This window comes from Herpailurus yagouaroundi, unplaced genomic scaffold (assembly GCF_014898765.1).
Source record: "Herpailurus yagouaroundi ecotype Mexico unplaced genomic scaffold, PumYag 29, whole genome shotgun sequence".
NCBI lineage: Eukaryota > Metazoa > Chordata > Mammalia > Carnivora > Felidae > Herpailurus > Herpailurus yagouaroundi.
Genome location: NW_024412377.1, coordinates 101,842,184 through 101,864,448, shown reverse-complemented (window position 1 = coordinate 101,864,448; position 22,265 = coordinate 101,842,184). Strand labels below are relative to the sequence as shown.

At 40.9% G+C, this 22,265-nt stretch overlaps 1 protein-coding gene across 4 annotated transcripts in view; it reads left to right on the top strand.

Annotated features, from left to right (window-relative positions):
* Window positions 1-22,265, top strand: part of ARHGEF28 (Rho guanine nucleotide exchange factor 28) — a 317,945-nt gene that overhangs the window by 53,832 nt on the left and 241,848 nt on the right. For all 4 annotated transcript variants that reach the window (XM_040450927.1, XM_040450934.1, XM_040450917.1 and 1 more), the window contains exon 2: window positions 7,258-7,301. In XM_040450927.1, the coding sequence (XP_040306861.1) occupies window positions 7,269-7,301 (33 nt within the window). In that variant the 5' untranslated portion in view covers window positions 7,258-7,268. The remainder of the gene's footprint in view (window positions 1-7,257; window positions 7,302-22,265) is intronic.

Below are 22,265 nucleotides of genomic sequence, written 5' to 3'. Positions count from 1 at the left end.
ATTATTTTTGGGACAGAGAGAGACAGAGCATGAACGGGGGAGGGGCAGAGAGAGGGAGACACAGAATCGGAAACAGGCTCCAGGCTCCGAGCCATCAGCCCAGAGCCTGACGCGGGGCTCGAACTCACGGACTGCGAGATCGTGACCTGGCTGAAGTCGGACGCTTAACCGACTGCGCCACCCGGGCGCCCCTTCACAGTTTCTTTAAATGCACCTTACATCTTTATTCTAATTAGCATTTTACATCAAACAATGAAACAAACATGCAAAAATAAAGCTCTCATACAAAATACACGCATATCATACTATATTTTCGAAGAGCTATCGTGAGGGTTATTTTTATTATAATTAGTTAACAAGTTCTTCCGTTTTCTCTTAGGATAAAGAGGAGAAGAAATTCTTCCTTTAATACTGCTATGATCTTTAAGGCTTTATCTCCTTATGATTTCTTTTTTCACTTGTTAGTGGATCTCTGCCACGTTCTCATTGATCAGTAGGATCATGATTTGAGAAGTTAGCCAATATTGAAAAACACTATTCTCGATTTTTTTTAACCTAATTTCATCTTAAAAAAAAGATTTCCAATTTTATCTTGATAGGTACTTTATATTTATAACACCCAGTAACCACCTCAAGACCAAAACAAGTAACTACAAAACATCTAAAGTACAAGGGGGACTGGGTGGAGAACAGATGCTAGCCTTAAGTAAGGGGGCGGGAACTGAAGAATAAACTTGGGAGGGAGTTGTTCCTAATCTTCATGGTGGTCAGTTGATTCAAGAATCATTCTTAGGTTGCGGCACCTGGGTGGCTCAGTCGATTAAGCGTCCGACTTCAGCTCAGGTCGTGCTCTCGCAGTTTGTGGGTTCGAGCCCCGCGTTTGTGTTCTGTGCTGACAGCTCAGATCCTGGACCCTGCTTCGGATTCTGTGCCTCCTTCTCTCTCTCTGCCCCTTCCCCACTTGTGCTCTGTCTCTATCAAAAAGAAATAAATGTAAAAAAAAAAAAAATTAAAACAATTATTCTTAGGTTTAGGTAACTTTTGCTTCAGTGTAACCTTACAACTGCAGGGATTTGTAAACGAAGATTCAGGCAAGTAAGACTTCCTCCATGGTTCCTCTCATGGCTGCTGTGAGGCTTCTCTGAGGTGTTGGTAAAATACATAGCACAATGCCTAACCACATCATTAGCCTTCCAAGTATAGTTACTAACAGTGTTAGTAAATATTTGACCATTATTTGTTAATAGGTTTTGTAAGAGGTGTACCAGCCAAAGTTTTTGGCATGTTCAAACACAAAGTTCAAGTCATAGATTTTATATGGAGTTAGTCTTAGAAACCCAGAATTTGATATAGTCAAGAATGATTATTTACTGTGAAAGTTGAATGTTATATTTTCTCTTATTTTTAAGTTGGAATATTCTCTTCACCTTTTAAATGGTCTAATTTTTATTAGAAGTAACTAGCAAAACGAAGATCCTGAAACATTAGGCATTCTTTCTAGTATGTGTGAAATATTGAATATTTTGCAACATGATGTTCTTTTTATAAGAATTTTTTCCTCTGTTTTGGGAGCAAACTTAAAAATTGTGGCTGTGTACCAAGACCCCCTATCATTCTCTGGTGTCTGCAAGAAAGACTGGAAATTGGCCTTAAATTTCCCAAGACACATTTTTGAAAAATAAAATATTAAAACAGTACTCGAGTCTAAGAATTTTTGAAAATCCAAATGGAGAACTCAAATTAGGAAACGTAGACCATGATATTTGTGTGGTGAAAAGCTGGTGTGTGTAGAACTTGTCTAGCAAATACAAACTGGTTTTGTTATTAAACTTGATAATAAAGGAGGCACAATATGATTTAGCCATGCATCTCTGCAAGGGAGCACAGACCTTGCTGCTGTTGACTATGTGTGAAGCATCAGTTTTGGAAAAATTCAAACGAGAATACGGTTTTTTATACCTATATCAGTTTGAACTTCGAGTATTTGAGTATATAATACATGTACCTCAAATGATTCTGTCTCTGATAGGGGCTTTTAGAAAGTTTGGGACCAAGGCTGAGAACCGTGGGGACTTTAGTTTTAGTTTATTTATTTATTTATTTATTTTAACGTTTATTTATTTTTGAGATGGAGACCGAGCATGAGCAGGGGAGGAGCAGAGAGAGAGGGAGACACAGAATCTGAAACGGGCTCCAGGCTCTGAGCTGTCAGCACAGAGCCCGACACGGGGCTTGAACTCACGGACTGTGAGATCATGACCTGAGCCGAAGTCGGACGCTCAACTGACTGAGCCACCCAGGCGCCCCTGTTTTAATTTATTTTTAAAAGCGGTGAAAAGTGAGGTCTCCAAAAAACAAAACAATTGCTGTTCTCAATGGTTGTTACATTTCTGTACTCAAAAATGGCAAAAGCTAGAGTGGGTGGGAATAATGGAATCCGAGTTCTTACGTGGAAGGTGAAATAGAAAGGAATATTTAGCCCTTGATGTTTCTTGACCTTTGTCCTGTCATCCTATTAGACTGCGGATTGGGAGCCCTCATTTGCAGTCTGCCTCACATGGTCTGAAAGGTGTAGAGTAGCTGGATCCCTCTTAGCTTATATAAATTTTTTTTTTTAATGTTTATTTTTGACAGAGAGACAGAGCATGAGCGGGGGAGGGGCAGAGAGAGAGAGGGAGACACAGAATCTGAAGCAGGCTCCAGGCTCTGAGCAGGGCTTGAACTCACTGACGGAGAGATCATGACCTGGGCCGAAGTCGGACGCTCAACCGACAGAGCCACCCAGGCGCCCCTGGATCCCTCTTAGCTTTAAAGAGGTGTGACCTTGCACTCTGCCCTGCAGTCCAGCTCGCAGGCCCCTGCCACCTAGAACCTCAGCAGGGGGGGTGGGGGGAGCTCGGGAAACCCCAAAGCTTATTCCTTAGTCTAGTAGGGCTGCATTGAGACCCCTGTGGGAAAAGTACCCACAGCCTGGCAAGTGGGGACAAAGGCTTACCTAGAAGGAACAGATCCGCAAGATGTCATGTACCCTTACTAAGTTAAAAAAAAAAAAAAAAAAAAAGCATGTATCCTTATTTTTTTTATTTATAAATTGTACTACTGCAATACTTTCAAACTTACTCCACATTTAAAAACCTGTGAAGATGAAATGCGATTAATAACCCTTTTTGTTCTCACTAAAAACATTGATGTACAATATATGTCAGCAAAAGTAATAAAACAAATGGGTCATTATTTTGAAAACCTTGGTTTAAAATACTCTATAACCCTTTTTAATTTTTTAAGTTTTTTGTTATTTTAATTAGAGAGAGAGAGAGAGACAGATAGAGACAAAGCACAAACGAGGAAGGGGCAGAGAGAGAGGGAGACACAGAATCTGAAGCAGGCTCCAGGCTCTGAGCTGTCAGCACAGAGCCCCATATGGGGCTCCAACCCCCGAACTGCGTGATCAAGACCTGAGCTGAAGTCAGCCACTTAATCAACTGAGCCACCCAGGTGCCCCTACTCTAACCCTTCTGTTTGAATGGCTGGTTCAAAGCACTTTGACTTTGAAGTTGGATTTAATGTGTGTCACAGCTGAAGAGAACCTCATTATGATATATACATTCTAATACAAGTGCAGTGCTGGCTAAACTTAAAAATTCGGGGCTTTATGTATTAATCCCATCCACTAATTATACAAGTTTATTAATTTTTTTTAACGTTTTTGTTTATTTTTGAGACAGGGAGAGACAGAGCATGAACAGGGGAGGGTCAGAGAGAGGGAGACACAGAATCCGAAACAGGCTCCAGGCTCTGAGCTGTCAGCACAGAGCCCGACGCGGGGCTCGAACTCACAGACTGTGAGATCATGACCTGAGCCGAAGTCGGCCGCTTAACCGACGGAGCCACCCAGGTGCCCCACAAGTTTATTAATTTTTAAAAGTGGCTGCATGGGGCACCTGCGTGACTCAGTTAAGCGCCTGACTCTTGATACTGGTTTAGGTTGTGATCTTGCAGTTGTGAGACTGAGCCCCACATCGGGCTCTGCACTGACTCTGGAGCCTGCTTGGGATTCTCTCCCTGTCCCCCTTCTCTGTGCTCCTCTCCGGCTTTCTCTCTCTCTCACATACACACGCTCTCTCCTACAAATAAAAATTAAAAAAATAAAGTGGCTGCAAACTCCCATCTTCCCTGATGTCATTCGGTTCTCCTATAATTTAGAAGTTGTTATGTTTTAAAAATACAAAACCTGTGAAACATTCAGTTTCAAAGATTTATATAGATTAGAAGGCTTTTTCCCCCCAAGAATGTGAAGCCTGCTGATATGAGGGCTTTATTAAGTTGCAAACTTTATTATTTTTTTATATGAAATTTATTGTCAAATTGGTTTCCATACAACACCCAGCGCTCGTCCCAAAAGATGCCCTCTTCAGTTCCCATCACCCACCCTCCCCTCCCTCCCACCCCCCATCAGCCCTCAGTTTGTTCTCATTTTTTAAGAGTCTCTTATACTTTTAAGTTGCAAACTTTAATTACTGCAAGAAGATGACAAAACAGTGGTAGCACGTACTAATACCCTTTTTGAAAATGTTATGGCATATACTATCTAACAGTTGAATTTCCTTTAAGAATTTTCACTTAGTGAAATATCACCCCTTCTTGATGGAAAGGGTTATATGTATTTGGAAAAATGGATGTTTTTACAGACATGTCAAAAACAGCCACTTTTTGTAGAAAAACAAGAACACTTCTATTTTGGGAAGAGAAAATTGTGTAGGACATATTAAATAAAGTGGGACAGTGTTTTAAAAGACTTTGCCACAGTATAACCAATACGACTCAATACGGTATATGGGTTTTTATGGTCCTTAGCAATGTCATTACAGAAATTGTAGATTGGACTGTGTTTGAAATTCATTACGATACTTTGCCCATGGATGACACAGGGAATGAATTTCACTCACGGTGCCTTTTAAGGTTCTTTCTTATCCAAGCAGCTGCCCTACCTAGTGGTTGTAGTTGAATGCTTTTCCCTTAGGAGATTACTCTTTATTAAAGAAGTAATTCACTCTTCAGATTAAGTCCATATTCTCTTCACAAGTGGTTTCTTAGTTTCTCTCCCTCTCTCCCTCTGTACCCCTCCTTCCCACCTTCCCTTCCTTTCTGCAAGCAGGGGAGAGGGGCAGAGAGCGGGAGTCCCAAGCAGGCTTCATACTCAGCACTGAGCCTGAAGCAGGGCTTGATCTCAAGACCCTGGCATCATGACCTGAGCCAAAATCAAGACTCAGATGCACAAGTGACTGAGCCATCCAGGTGCCCCAGAAGTGGTTTCTTGTAGATGTATTATCAGATAAAATCTAGAAAGCTGAGTAAGGGAAAACATCTGCACTTCTATGAGTGTATGGCAAACCTCTTACACAGATGATGTATTCTAATATTCATTAAAATACTCAGTAGTCTTCAAAGTTTTGTTCATAAAGGAATGCATTTATATTATTTTCTGTATATTTCGGTCCTTTTGAAACCACATTGTAGAATGCACTCTTGCTATTAAGCAAAAATTTTAAAAGGTTGTAATTGTATCAAGTTTTGTGAAAGTTTTTTAAAAGATTGCAATGGTTTATGGCATGCCTGTAAACACAGGTTAAAAACAGTTGCTGATACCTTGAAGCACATTACACCTTTAGGGTAAGGGATCGTGGTATATGCTATTGGGTGTGCTTTCAAAATTTAAATACATACCTGAAAGCTGATTTTTTTGCAGGGGCAGGGGTGGAGATTATAAGGCATTGTTCTTAGTCATTTTAATTTCCCAGTAGGGCTGATGAATAATTCGTATTTAGGAATGAGAGACTGATTTGTCATATTCTTGTTAGTATTGTCTTCCATTTGAAGATTCCTTCCTGGAATTCTTAAGCCATTCATCTAATTTATGAGGCGAGTTTTATTAAGAATTGATGATAATAGGGGCGCCTGGGTGGCGCAGTCGGTTAAGCGTCCGACTTCAGCCAGGTCACGATCTCGCGGTCCGTGAGTTCGAGCCCCGCGTCGGGCTCTGGGCTGATGGCTCGGAGCCTGGAGCCTGTTTCCGATTCTGTGTCTCCCTCTCTCTCTGCCCCTCCCCCGTTCATGCTCTGTCTCTCTCTGTCCCAAAAATAAATAAAAAACGTTGAAAAAAAATAAAAAAAAAAAAAGAATTGATGATAATAGATAAGCCTATTTAAGTGGGTCTACATAAATGGCCACAGGGCACAGTGTGTTGGTAATGAGCTTGGTCTTCTCTCAGGATAACTTAGTATAACTTGTGACCTAGGAGGGTGCCAGTGGCAGCGTGAGTATGAAGTATTAATAAACCGGAAGTTAAAAGTTGTTACAAAAAAAAAAGAACTTTCTGTATTTTCCTTCTCGCCAAGTATATACTTGGGGTATTATTGCCCTAAATGCCCCAATTCAGGTTGCTATGTGCCCTGTCACCCATCACCGAGGTACTGCAGCTGGTGTGGCCTGGGAAGCAGAGCCAGGATTGGCCTGGTGAGCAGAACTCGGGTGGTGGTGGGGTCTCTGTCTTGCCCCATTCACAGTTCTCATCCAGCCCACTCCTCACTTTGTCCCGGTTTTTAGGGCTCTCTTGTTGAGCTGTGCATTTTTTGAGGGCCGAACCACCTCCTGGTCATCTTTGTGGATTGTTTGGCCCACTGTAGGTGTTCATTGAACGTCTTGAATGATGGTTGCTTTTTTCCCTAAGCTTCAAGGTGGTTTCTGGATGTGGGTTTTACAGGGGCAGGCATGTAGTTGGTGGAGAGGTTGGTAACTGGAGTACATACCCGCCCTCCTGAGATCACATGACTGAAACCTTTGCCCTCTGGATGTTCAGCAAAGAAGTGTCTTGCTCCTGAGGTCTCCTGCCTCATTTGGACTGTGGTGACCTCTAACCTCAGAGACCTCTATTATTCAAGTAGTTAAGGCAAAACTTTGAGCACGTTTATGTTGACTTTCCTGGCTTTTGGAAATACTTCTCTCAAGAGCAGTCAATAGGATATTACCTGGGGTGGATAGGTTTCCCTTAGGTGTGGAAATTAACGTGACAGAAGAAAGGGGGGTCGTATTTGATACAGATGGAATCTCTTTTCTGTGGTTCATGGTTTTGTCCTGTGGTTTTCCCATCGATTGTTACTTCTCCCCCCTGGATAACTGAAGGGAGGGACACACAATTCTGCTGGTTGGTTACGCAGTGCCTCCTGTAATAACGGTTGTCATTCGTTATTTTCCTTGCAGATGCGGAAGCCATGGAGTTGAGCTGCAGCGATGTTCCTCTATACGTAAGTCTCTAAGTGTTGGATTTCAGGTCTAAATGACCCTTTCTCACACTCAAAACCCGTGTGACTAAAGTGGAGAGAAAGGTTTTGCTTGCTGTTTGAGGCTTAAAAAAAAACCCCAAAACCAAAAAACGTGAGCTGTCTTGCTTCAAGTATGTGTATGGACCCCTTTTAAAAGTCATTGGCTCTTGGCTCTGAAGTCTGGGTTTTAATGATATTTATCTGAGTGATTTTATTTAAACTGTATAACTTCTGGACTCACAAACACCCATTTCATTCATGTGAATGGTTTTCGAACGTTGTGTTTTAGGATATACCGATAATGGTCAAGAATGTCTTCTAGGTGCATCTTTGGATAAAGTTCAGTGGCATTTGTGTCAGCTAAAATCATGAAATAGGAATTCAAAGGGCCAAGTGCTGGGACATCCACAGAATAGGTGGAGGATTGGGTGACAGAGATGCCCATGAGATGCCTAGACAGGTGTTTCTTCTGCATTGAGGGAGGATTCTGCTCTTCTGCACAGTTACTGAGTGTAACAGAGAAGTCAGTGGATGCTCCCTTCACATATAAAATGGGATAAGGGGGCGCCTGGGTGGCTCAGTCAATTGAGCGTCTGACTTCAGCTCGGGTCATGATCTCACAGTCCGTGAGTTCGAGCCCCGCGTCGGGCTCTGTGCTGACAGCTCAGAGCCCGGAGCCTGCTTCGGATTCTGTGTCTCCCTTTCTCTCTGACCCTCCCCCGTTCATGCTCTGTCTCTCTCTGTCTCAAAAATAAATAAACGTTAAAAAAAAAAATTAAAAAAAATGGGATAGGACTTCATCCCCCCACCCCCCTTATTTCCTTGAAATCTGACTGAGTTGGTATAGGGTGGGCATGGATGGGTGTGTGGGACCTGTGGTTTCAGGTAACTTTTGAATCATCTACTCATGGAATTCAGCAAGAGTACTGCATCTAGACTAAGAATATGACCTCAATTTAGGTTACCCTTAATAGAATGAAGTGTCAGAGAACTAGAACACACAATCAGAATCTTCAGTTAAAATCTGTTGATGCATTTCATTGCCCTCTCAACCACTCTCTTCTATAGAGAAAAACTGAATGATCCTACTACTCTGTGCTTGATGTCAAAAGAACCAAGGTCAGTAGAGCAAGTCCCTGGTTCTAGAGACAAATAGGTCAATGGCAGACTTGAGTACGATAGAGGATGGGAAGCTGGGGCCAGCCACGGTTGCAGCCCCTGATTCTAACTCAGAATTTACAACTATCGTTGTAACACAGCACTGCCTCTTCCCTTCTAAGGAGTTGCACTTCATCAGATGAGTAATGTGTGGGAAATAACCTCAAGGTCCCACATTAAGAAGAGAATACTACGAGAACTGCATGCAGCTACTGAAAACAATTTTGGGAAGGATACTGAATAGTGAAAACATTGCTAATTTAAGAAGTGGAAAAATAAAGAATGCTCCATGTACATACTTTGTGCTTTCAATTATGTTATCATGAAACAAGCTGTCATTGACTTGATGTTTACTATATACCCGGTCCTATCTGCTAACCCTTCAGATAGTGACAAGGGCAGCTTGAGGAAGACCTGTAACACCCTCCATCATGTCCACCTGCTTCCTCCAAATATTACAACCGTAGTAGTATCCTACCCACTAGATTATCATCAGACTAGGGAAGAGTCAGTACCCATAGCCTAAGGAAAGACGGGATTTAAAAAGACCAGACAAAAATAAAAATAATTTTGTCTAATAAACAGAATATACGAATGGGAATGAAAGGGAGTAAGTGAAAGGTGTTAAGAAAACGTTACTCATAATCTCAGTATCTATAGATGTTTTATTAAAATGACACTTTGTCATTTCTAAAGTACAGTTTTTTTCCACCCTCATTTTAACATCTCTGAAGCTGAGATGCTCTTACATGCACTGTGCATTCCAGCATATGTCACGGTATAGTTATTACCTACGTGTGCGTGTCCTTACAATGCTCAAATGGTTGTCACTTAAGATTACATGTGTGCCTGGGAATGCACGCTGGTGCAGCCACTCTGGAAAAACAGTATGGAGGTTCCTCAAAAAACTAGAAATAGAACTACCCTGTGACCCAGCAATTGCACTACTAGGCATTTATCCAAGGGATACAGGTGTGCTGTTTCGAAGGGACACATGCACCCCCATGTTTATAGCAGCACTATCCACAATAGCCAAAGTGTGGAAAGAGCCCAAATGTCCATCGATGGATGAATGGATAAAGAAGATGTGGTATATATATACAATGAAGTATTACTCGGCAATCAAAAAGAATGAAATCTTGCCATTTGCAACTATGTGGATGGAACTGGAGGGTATGATGCTAAGCAGAATTAGAGAAAGACAAAAATCATATGACTTCACTGGTGTGCACAGAAGTGCACCTGATAGGACTGAAGAGGTGCCGTGAGGTAAGGGAGAGAACTAAAGATAACTCTGAAGAAGTCTGGCTGCACTTTGCAAATATGTGGATGGAACTAGAGGGTATTATGCTAAGTGATATTAGAGAAAGACAAACATCATATGACTTCACTCATATGAGGACTTTAAGATACAAAACAGAAGAACATAAGGGAACGGAAACAAAAGTAATATGAAAACAGAGGGGGACAAAACAGAAGAGACTCATAAATATGCAGAACAAACAGAGGGTTCCTGGAGGGGTTGTGGGAGGGGGGATGAGCTAAATGGGTAAGGGGCACTAAGGAATCTACTCCTGAAATCATTGTTGCACTATATGCTAACTAATTTGGATATAAATTTAAAAAAATAAAAAACAAGTTAAAAAAAGATTACATGTGTGCCTTGTTGGTATAATAAAAACAAATCTAAAATCAATTTCTACCAAATTAATAACATGTAAACAGAGCACACATAAGAACTATACTAAAAGTTGTTTTTGTGCTTTGGGGTAGACCTCTGCTTTTCTATCTTCAGAGGTTTGATAAATATTTACTTGTAGCTTCTAGTTTATTAAATTCTGGTTTATAAATGTTTATTTTTTAAAATTCATACATGGGGGCGCCTGGGTGGCTCAGTCGGTTGAGCGTCCGACTTCAGCTCAGGTCACGATCTCGCGGTCCGTGAATTCGAGCCCCGCGTCGGGCTCTGGGCTGATGGCTCAGAGCTGGAGCCTGCTTCCGATTCTGTATCTCCCTCTCTCTCTGCCCCTTCCCCGTTCATGCTCTGTCTCTCTCTGTCTCAAAAATAAATAAACGTTAAAAAAAAAAAATTTAAATGATTCCATTACAATTTGGCATTAAAAAGTTAAGTTATTTTGGGGGTGCCTGGGTGGCTCAGTCAGTTAAGCATGCTACTTGGCTCGGGTCATGATCTCCCAGTTCGTGGGTTCGAGCCCCACATCAGGCCCTGTGCTGACAGCTCAGAGCCTGGAGCCTCCGTCCCATTCTGTGTCTCCCTCTCTGCCCCTCCCCCACTAGTGCTCTGTCTCTCAAAAATAAACATTAAAAAATTTTTAAAAAAATTAAGTTACTGTGTACACACAGTAACACGGAAGACTTGGAAACGGCAGCATGGTACACGATAAAATCTGTCTAAATCTAGAAGTTCTTGCAATGAGTATAAGATAAAATTCAAACATGTAATGATTAGAAATTTTTTAGTGGAATATAAAATGGAATTTATAACTGTATATTATGTATACATTTATGTATACATACAGAAATTGTATATTATGTATATTTAACATGACACTTGATATGTATAATTGTATGTTATGTATATTTAACATGACTCTTATTTGATATGTATATAGATTGTAACCTGATTCTTTTAACCCACTTAAACATTTATGTCACTATTACAAATTGATCTCATCCAATTCGACTCCTTGGACATATGTAGTAAGAGGTCAGAGAGTGTATATTATAGTAAAAACAAGTCTAAATTCAGTTTCTACCAAATTAATAACATGTAAACAGAGCACATGTAAGAACTGTAGTAAAACTTGTTTTTGTATTTTGGGGTATACCTGTTCTCTGCTTTCTGTCTTCAGAGGTTTGATAAATATTTACTTGTAGCTTCTAGTTTAATAAAGTCTCATTTATAAATGTTTAATTTTTAAAATTCATATTTATATTTCATAAATTATAAAAATAGGAAATACCAAGAAAAATTAAAACCTTATGCTTAACTCTGTCATCAGTATAAGCACTGTTGATATTTGGTATGTTTTTTCAGAGTTCTATTTATATCTGTGTTGACTTTTATTGACATTAATGCATTAATTATTAAGGCATATATATAGATGATTTTTTATTTGATGGCAATATATTGGATCTCTTTATTTTGATACTTTTATGTGCTAACAATCCTATTATGATTGGTTATTATACAAAAATCATCTTTGGCAAGTGTATAATGTAAAACCCAAACAAAACTAGAAAGTTTAAAGGACTCACAACATACTGAGATACTTTCAAATTTTAAAATAATAATTGTATGCTAATGAAAAATCTCATTAAAATGGGCTCTAAAAAATAGAAATTGTAAGATTTATCTGAAGGAAGATTAGACCACATACATAGAGTGATAATTATGGAGGAAAAAAATTGATAGAAATTATTCCCAACTTGGACTCACCCTCTACATAAAGGCACCTTGTTCAGGTGATACATACGTATATTTTTTCCCGTTCCTTTGATTATAAGCTGTTTTGACGTAAGAATTTATTGTTCAAAAGTCTTTGCTTCTTGGTCACTAAAGAGAATCCTTACTTACAAAGATGGTAGACTTCATTTATAACTTCTAGTAGATTTTTGATGCTCTTTAGGGTTTTTTTTTTTTTTTTTTTGGGGGGGGGACAGAGAGAGACAGAGCATGAACGGGGGAGGGGCAGAGAGAGAGGGAGACACAGAATCGGAAACAGGCTCCAGGCTCCGAGCCATCAGCCCAGAGCCTGATGCGGGGCTCGAACTCCTGGACCGCGAGATCGTGACCTGGCTGAAGTCGGACGCTTAACCGACTGCGCCACCCAGGCGCCCCTCTTTAGGGTTTTCTATACTTAGTACCTTGTCATCTGCAAGTCGTGGAAGTTTTACTTCTTCCTTACCAACTTGGATGCCTTTTATTTTTTTATTTCTTGTTGTCCGATTGCCGTGGAGAGGACTTTGAGTACTGTGTTGAATAAAAAGTGGTGAGAGTGGACATCCTTGTCTTGTTTATGACCTTATCAGAAAAGCTCTCAGTTTTTTGCCATTGAATATGATGTTAGCTATGGTTTTTTCATATATGCCCTTTATTATGTTGAGGTATATTCCCCCTAAACCTACTTTGTTGAGGGTGTGTATATATCTATATCTATATCTATATCTATATCTATATCTATATCTATATCTATATCTATATCTATATCTATATCTATATCTATATCTATATCTATATCTATATCTATATATATCTCTATATCTTAATGTTTATTTATTTTGAGAGAGAGAGTAGATGCACACAGGGAAGGGGGCAGAGAGAGAGGGAGTGAGAGAATCCCAGGTAGGCTCTGTACTGTCCGTGCAGAGATTGTGGGGCTCGAACTAAGAAACCATGAGATCATGACCTGAGCTGAAACCAAGTGTCAGGTGCCTAACTGACTGAGCCACCCAGGTGCTCCTGTTGGGCGGTTTTGTCATGCACGGACGTTGTACTTTCCTTCTTTCTTTTTTTTTAATCTTTATTTATTTTTGTCAGCGAGAGACCGAGCATGAGCATGGGAGGGGCAGAGAGAGAGGGAGAGACAGAATCAGAAGCAGGCTCCAGGTTCTGGGCTGTCAGCACAGAGCCTGACACAGGGCTCGAACTCACGAACCACAAGATCATGACCTGAGCCGAAGTCAGATGCTTAACCGACTGAGCCACCCAGGTGCCTCAGATGTTGTACTTTCAAATACCATACAATTTCACTTGTGTGGAATTCAAGGAACAAAACAAATGAACAAAGAAAACAAGAGACAAACCAAAAAAAAAAAAAAAGCCTCTTAAATACAGAGAACAAACTGATGGTTACAGGGTAGGAGTTGTTGGGGAGGATGAAATAGGTGAAGAAGATTAAAAGCACACTTACCATGATGAGCAGTGAGTAGTGGATAGAATTGTTGGATCACTATATTGTACACCTGATACTAAAATAGTACTCGATGTTAACTATACTGGAATTAAAATTTAAAAAAAGATGAAGAGATATCTCTATGCCTATAGAAAATCTGTGGATATAAGAATTCTTTTTTCCCCCATGCATTTTGTTTGGATCCATGAAGAAAACTTCCACGTTTCCTTTTTAAAGTTTCATTTTTCTAGGTCTTTGACTATGGTTTTCTCTTTCTAAAACTGCTATTTCAGGGGCGCCTGGGTGGCGCAGTCGGTTAAGCGTCCGACTTCAGCCAGGTCACGATCTCGCGGTCCGTGAGTTCGAGCCCCGCGTCGGGCTCTGGGCTGATGGCTCAGAGCCTGGAGCCTGTTTCTGATTCTGTGTCTCCCTCTCTCTCTGCCCCTCCCCCGTTCATGCTCTGTCTCTCTCTGTCCCAAAAATAAATAAACGTTGAAAAAATTAAAAAAAAAATAAAATAAATAAAACTGCTATTTCAAGGTTAAACTGTTTTGTCCTTCCTGTAGTCTGACTTCTAGAAGCATTTTTAATTTTATATTGAAGTTTTCTATATTGTTGAGTCTGTTTTTCTTTTTTGCCCGCACAATTTTTGTTCCCATTCCTTTGTGTTAGTTTCTCTGTAGTATTTTTGAATCTTGGTCTATTTCTTATGCCCATATAGTTTCGTCACCTTGGGTATTTTATTGTGAGCACAAAGAAAGAAATTAACATATTTTTCTCTATTTCAGGAATTAGTTTCAGAGGGTGTGATAATTTTTGATTCTGTCTGGTGTGCTATAGAACTTTATAGATTTTTTGCAAACTGTTTCCACTTGCTTATCCTTAGGAAGGGAGACAGTGTTGGGGATGCAAGGATATTCCTCAGATTAGTCACAGACTGCCTCTAATTTTTAAAATGAACAATGGAGTTTCATTGATTTGCTATTGCAGGAAAAGAGAAACACTGCACCGTAATAAGATTAGAGAAGAAGCAGGGGTTGGCAGCTGGTAGCCAAGAGTTTTTATAATACCGATTTGCAGACCGTGGGGATGTGGACCTTGCAAATCCAATTTTCAGCCTCTGAGCAGCTTCCTGCATCTGTGTTCTAAGGGGGCACTAAAGGAGCCGCTTTGGAAGGTCAGGCTGTTTGTTCACGATAGAGGAAAATAGCAGACACATGCAGTCTGGCTTGAGGTCTGGGCTTAAGGTGTAGACTGAGTTGACAATCTGCTTTGGGGAGGAGGAGGAGGAGTGTTAGGCTAGCCAAGAGTTGTAGTGATGAAGCTAATGACGTTTGAAAGCCTGGAAGAGTGTCAATTATAATTAATTGATGTCAGATGTTCTCTTTTTTCTTTCTTTTTTTGAGAAAGAGTGTGTGCCTGCACATGTGTATGGGGAAAGGGCAGAGGAACAGGGAGAGAGACTCTGAAGCAGGTTCCATGCCCAGCTTGGCGCTCACTCTCACAAACTGTGGGATAATGACCTGAGCCTAAATCAAGAGTTGGATGTTTCCCTGACTTGAGCCTGCCAGGTGTCCCGCCGATGTTCTCTGTCGTAAACCATCTTTATTTTTTATAATTTTTTTTTCTAATGTTTGTTTATTTTTGAGACAGAGCACGAGTGGGGGAGGGGCAGGGAGCCAGGGAGACAGAATCTGAAGCAGGCTCCAGGCTCTTGAGCTGTCTGCACAGAGCCTGATATGGGGCTTGAACTCATCGACTGCGAGATCATGACCTGAGCTGAGGTTGGACGCTCAACCGACTGAGCCACCCAGGCGCCCCTGTCTTAAAGCTTCTTACTTGACACCACTTGGGAGCTTGAAAGTCCTATATTGGAAGTCATTAAGTTATTTTTATTTTTTTAGTTTGTTGTTTTTAGTCCTTTGTTTCCTAGTTTGTACATAAAAAGATCGGAAATGATGCAAGTAGAGCTTAAGAGGTGAGATTTTGCTTACTTGGTATTTGATTGAATTTTGAAAGAGGAAGAGATTTTGCATCTGCAAGCCAAATAGTGTTTTTGCTATTCGGTGTTTTTGACTACTTGTTAAATTGAGTTGCCTCAAAGTTTTTGTAGATTAATAAATGTCATAAAACAGATACATGTTAAACTTGTTAATCTAGGAACTTGCTTTTTTCCACATTTTATTTTTATGTAAGTTATAATTAGCCCTAATCTTCCCCAGAACAGCTCAGTGCTGTGAATAAAACAGACGAGCTCTTCCTTGGGAACTTGTTGACTGCAAAGGCTTTTTTCGCAATGAAAATAGCTTTATTCTAGATAAAGTTAGTTAAATAACACTTGCTCATTACAAAAAAAAATAAGCACAAATTATTAGCAATTACTTTTTGCAAAATTTGTACATACACTGTTCCATGAAAGGAGTCCTATGGAAAATCTGTTAGGACCTTTAGCAGATCTCAGTAATCATTCCTCTCCATTTTATACCTCCTTTTCTGTCCTCCCTGGTAACTGCTGTTGAAAGTTGATGCATTTTTGTCAGCATTATAATCCCTGGCGAACTTGTTGGCAAAAAGAATATGAGACCTTTACCTCTGACCTACTGAATCAGACATTCTGGTTGGTGGGGGGGGGGGTGGGGGGGCAGCAGTCTGCATTTTAAAGCCACTTTGAGGTAGTTCTGTTGCACACTAAAGTTTGAGAACCACACTTACTGTATATATTCACACATTGTTGCATGCTCCTACAGCCCTGTACATCAATTTAGACACAAGCTTTAACAAAATCATTAAAAAACCTAGATCATATTTGGACTTCTGTATCTTTTCCAACTAAGCAATACTTGGTAGAAACTCCTCTAAATCATTAGCCATAGTTCAAAGTCCTTCTGTTTGATGAGTGGGTGTGGACCACTGTGGTGTGGTCCACCTCTGTGGATGAGTATTTACTCTGTTCTTGACAACCATTCACTAGATATGTTTGTCTATATGTCTTTGTATATTAATATTTTTGTCTCTATAGGATAGATTCTTGGTACATATTTCAAATCTTAATGAATTGCCTTGCAAATGAGATAGAACACTTAGCATTTCGTTAAATAACTTTCTGGTATATTTAATATCTTGTGTTTTTAGCTTCAATAACTAGTAATTATGAAATCGGTTGTTCTCATTTTCATCGTGCAAAGAAAGGAAGTATATTCACTCTTGTACGCTTTAAGAAAGTTCAAAAATTTCTTGATTTATTATTATTTTTTTGCTATGGTGCTTCATTTCTACTGGTTCCCAAATTGTGGTTAATGGGAGCATCTAATCCATGGAGATGTTTATAACATCTGCAGAGGGTGTGTCTGTGAATCTTTGCATGTGAGCTGTTGCTCTCTTCCACCCTTCAGGCATGTTAATGGGAGCAACTGACTGAGAAGAGTCTCATCATTTCTTTCTCTGGAGGCTGCGAATTGTTTAACTGTTGGGCAGTGCATTGTTGCTGGCTGGATCCAAGCTGCTTCCCTCTTTCCCTTAGTACTTGGTTATTCTTCCCACTTCATGGTATCCTGCTGTGTTTGGTCTCAAGAATATTGGTTGCTACTGGGCTCATCGTGTAGATTAATTGAAAGTGTAATCTGATGTTTAGAGATGTGATTAGCTCGTTGGGTAACTGAGCGAAACTTCCCCCAGTCAAGCACTTTTATTTCTGGGGCTTGGAGTAACTTCCTTGAGTCCTTGGCTGAGTGTAGTCTTCTTGGTCCCAGCCTTATGGGGGGAGGACCCGAGGACAGGTCCCAGGGCCTGTTTCCTAGCCGAGGGAGGCAGCTTCCTATGGAGGCGGTGACTTATGGCTTTGTTCTCTGCTCACCTGGCAGACGCCTCCTTCCTGATTCCTGCAGACTCCCTCTGGCTTCTGGTTCCTGTTGAAGGAAATCCTGTCCTCCAGATGCTGCGCCTTCTCTGCTTATGGCTCTGCATCCCTCATGGCTGCCTGTGGCTGGTCTGTCTCGACGATTATGTCAGTGATAGTAAGGGAGCGTATCTTTGACACTTTGGCCTTGCCACCCTCCCTTGGAGATGAGCAAGTTAAGGTTCCTAGAGGGAATGACTTACTTGACTGGTGAAACTGAGTTGGTTTGACATTAAGAATTTTTACTGCTGTATTAGAAGTCGTAAAATACTTGTACTCTGAGAGAGGTAGAGCCCACAGTAAGTCTGGGGTTTTCCCATTTCACTGGTTAATTAAAATGACCTTCCCGTTGTCCTGTCACCTCCAGTGGTTTTTCCCACTGGCCAGTACCCACAGGCACCATTTTGTTTGTTACTGCCCTGCAGTCTCTCTTGAGCTTTAATCGTGAAGAATGGTGCCACTTCCCCCATTTTTTTTGGGGGGGGGGTCTTGCTAGAGGATCCTGCCTATAACTATGACTAGGCAAGCCCTGGCCCTCTAAAACTAATTTACTAAAAAAAAAAAAAAAAATCTGGGCTCAGTAATTGTTTTTCATTTGCCTCATTAAGTTTTCCAGCTCGAATTAATAGAAATTTCATTAGCTCAGGTGTCAGAGGGCATGGGTGAAGGTGTCTTTTGGCACATACCAGTAAATTCTGGCTTTGAGAATGGAATCAGGAAGAGCTTTTGCCTCAAAACCACTTGCAGATCACATGTTGACTGTGTGAAAATTTATTTTTAGCAAAATAAGTCTCCTGACTTCAACACAGCAGCTTGTGCATCTCAGCCGTCACCTGTTGCTTGGTTTCTTCCATCACTGTTTTAGCTGGGCTCACTTAGGCTCTTGGTTTCTGCTAACTGGACTTTTTCCTGCCTGGTCCCCCTTTTACCTTTTTGCCTTTTGTCCTCTTGTCCCTGTGAGAGGGCAGGCAAACTCCAAAGCAACATGTTCCACACATGGTACAGGAGATCCATGGTAACTGCTTTATCTTGCCTGGCCAGCAGCCACCAGATGTCCATTCCTGGACGTCCCGACCTCCTTCACTGCTGCAAGAGATGGCTCGATGGTATGGCAGGAGCAAAGGGGAAAACCACTTCTCAGACATTAGCAAAACCTATGACTTACAATGTTACATCAGTCCTCCGTTAGCTTCATCCCTGTCCCTTTCCTCTTAGCTCAGTGACAGTTTCTGGTACCCCATCTGTCACCACTGATAAGACCTACGTCTGACAAAAGGCTCCAAAGTAAAATGAACAGCTATGGGAAATTGCTGGCGGACTCAGCTCCAGCACCCACCCTCCCCCCCGCCCCGGAAGGAATTTCTTTGTGGGTAGGCTGGGGGCTATGGGTAAATTAGTACCACATGTCATAAAGTCTGATGATCTCTCTCCCGTATTTCAGTGACAGCCTCCAATTTGGGTAATATGCAGCCTTATATTTTTTAACGCAGAATGTGAAATAATTGACGTTTTTGTTCTAGTTGATTTTAAAATATATTACCATTTTAAGAATTTTAGACATGCATATGGGTCAGATTTTTCTCTCAGAGAACCCTCAGAAGATCTAAGATGTGATTTAGTTAAAATGTTTGAGTAACACGTTCTAGAAAGGGAGCTGTTACAGAAGTGCGTTAGTAATTCTGTATTATCAACAACTCTTCCCTCTGACCCCTGAAGATGTGCACGTGTGTGGTTTGAATAGGTTGTTTTTAACTCCTGACTTTTTCCTCTTCATAGTTTGATACGCTTTGGCTTTAACCTTATTTCTATCAAAACTGATCTCATGAACTTCACCAATTTTGTTCTTGCTTAGTCAGAAGTGTTTAAGTCCCCAATTAATACAGTGCACTATTCTAGGCACTTAGGATATGGCCCAGAGAGAAACAGGTTTCTAGGATCCTGCTCTCCTAGAACCTACTTGACATTGGAGAGATGGACAATAAATAGGTAAACAAATAAAAACATAGGACATTGAGTTAGTGGAGTGTTAAGGCAACACAACGTGATATGGTAGAGAATGGTGTGTGTTGTGAGATAGGGTGAGAGCCAGGATCCCCCATGGTGTTCCAGAAAGATCAGGAAGCTCAAAGGGCCCTGAAGTAGGAGTTGACTTCACATATTTAGGGGACAGCAAAAAACCCACGAGAGAAGAGGAATGCCAGGTCATGGAAAGCTTTGGAAGCCAATGTAATGAAATGATAAGTTGGTGGGGAGTCAAGGTGGGGCAGTTGCCCAATGTGATTCTTAGTGTTCATGAACTCTGCTGGTTCTTCTCAAGTTCTTTATTCGTCTATGGTGTTTTCTTCTCCTCTTTTTATATGAGTGTTCCCAGGGCCCACCCCTTTCTTCTCTCTTCCTAGGCAAGCTTACCTTTCCTTGTTGTTTGAACCACAGGACCTCTTTGAAGACTGCCATATGAGGATCCTTCTCCTGACCTCTGCCCAGGCCACACCTTCTATTTCCAGCTGTCCCGTTTGCTGTATCGATTCATTTAAGGAGCACTGGCTTCAAATCCAGACTGTTATATTTTAAACAGTTTTTCAAATTCTCCTCCAAACCAATACCCAGTCCAATTTCCTGTTTGCTGTTCCCTTACCATCATTCTTCCGGGCATGGTGACTTTACATGTGAGTTTTCCTAATTGTTTCATTCCTTCATTCTCTGTAGTTGATCAGTCATCAAGATGTGCTGATGATTAGGGTTGTCTCTTTTCTCTCCTCAGCCATTATGCAAATTAATCTCTGGGTTGTTGCCTTTAACCTCTTCAGATCTGCCATTTCCTTAGACTTTGTGATTGTTTTGTTTTCCCCCTCAAATATTATCTCCTGCATTCATCTCTTGCTTTGCAGGCATATACCCTATCTGTTCTAATCTGACAAGTTCTCTATCTTGGTGGGCTTTCTTTTCTTAGAGCAGGACTTTACCCAAGCTATTCTGGTTCCATAACCAGGAATATCTCTAGGGTAGGAGTGGGATACATTATCGTATGTAAGTTATGACCCTGGAGAGCTATACATTTGGTATCTTCTTGGAAGTTTTCTTTTTTCTTTTTAAGAGTGTGTGTGTGTGTGTGTGTGTGTGTGTGTGTGTGTGCGTGTGTGTGTGTTTGAGAGAGAGCCCTAGTAAGTGGGGGAGGGGCAGAGAAAGAGGGAAAGAGAGAATCCCAAGCAGGCTCTGGGCTGTCAGCACAGAGCCTGATGTGGGGCTTGAACTCACTAACTGTGAGATCATGACCTGAGCGGAGATCGAGTTGACCCTTCACCAACTGAGCCACCCAGGCGCCCCTTCGTGGAAGTTTCCTAAGACTTGTTTGCACTTTTTGGGTTACCATTTTGGAAGATGCTCCTGCCTCCTGGATATTTCAGTTACCAGGATGTATTCCCTCCTGGTGCCTTGGGTATAGCCTGTGCCTGAAAGGCTGGACTTTCCAAAGGTGAGGATAATTGAGAGAACGATAGCTCAACTCTGTGTCCTGTGGACACAGGTTACTACACTTTGTCATATCAAAATTCCTAGTGTTGTGTCCAATATACTGCAGCCTTTCAATAAACATTTGCTGACTGAATTCCTCGAAAACCGTTGAGGGGGAGGTAAGCTTGTTCTCTGATCATAGCAACATTCTGGACAATGGCTGTGGTCACCGGGGAGAGGATCCAGCTGAGAAAATGCTAATTAAAGATGGTGCTTGGTCACATCTGTGATCGTATAAACCCCCCCCCCCAACCATAAACAACAGCTGTACTGTTTTCAGGGCCTCCTGCGTGTCATGCTTATTCCTGCTCTCAGACCTTGTACGTGCTGTTTCCTCTACTTGGCATGCTCTTGTTCCCTCTTCCGTTGTATGATTAAATTCTTACTCATTATGTAAGTTTCAGCTCAAATGGGACATCAAACTTACCATTTTAGGTTTTTGAGGAGGTTGCGTTATGGCTGGGTTTAATCTCTTTCATTAAGCTTGAAAACAATTAGGACAGGAGAAACTTAAAATGCTAGTTTTTTGTCTCCTGATTTTCCAATACCAGTACAGTGCCATGGTCAATAAATATTTGTTAAATGAATGTACGGTTCTAACTTAGTTTGACTCAAGTGCAGTGGTCAAGGTTCACGCAGTGTATTCTTTAGTTTTACTGTTTGCTTATTTCTGTACTGTTGTACATTTTGCCGGCAGGTATGTGGCTGTCCCTATTTTGGGATGGGGACAGTCGTGTTATTTTTTTGGACTTCAGGTACACAAAAGTCAGAGCAAAGTTCACATTAGGAGGGGCTGTCCCAGCGGTGATAAAGTTTGGAGGTTTTGAGGGGAATGTGTCCTATGTAGTTTAACTACCTTTTGGAGGCACTGTATGGAATCTGTAAAAATGATGAAACGCAAGATTAATTTTTTGTGAGGTAGATATTCCTCGCCGAGAATTAGAATTTAACAGTGAGGGAGTTCTGACAAAATAGTGGGGGATTAAAATTTGTCTAACTGGAGATTCCTAAAGAGTTTCCTAACTCATTATCTGTGAAAACTGTCAGATGAACTGAACCCCCTTCTTTAGCATTCTTTAGCAATATCTCCCATCTCTCAGTTATTATGCTCCGTGTCTTTGGAAATAAGTCCTTGCATGACTACCTTACCTGTTGAGAGCCCCTTGTACTGCCGTGAAAAGTGTTTTTACACCTTAGCTATTTCATTAGAGCCATACAGTGCTATTTAATGGAGGAGGTGAACTGAGAGATGTTAAATGACTTGCCTGGGTACATTTGTGCATACATTAATACACTTGACAAATTAAATGTGCCAGGTTAGGTAAGATAACAGGCAGGAGCAGGTCCTGGTTTTGTGAGGCCTGAGTTGATGTGATTTGAAGTGTTCTCTTTCAGAAAAGGAATAAAAAAATTGAAGAAACCAAAACCATATTAAATTAAATATTTATGAGAAACGACAGCATTTTT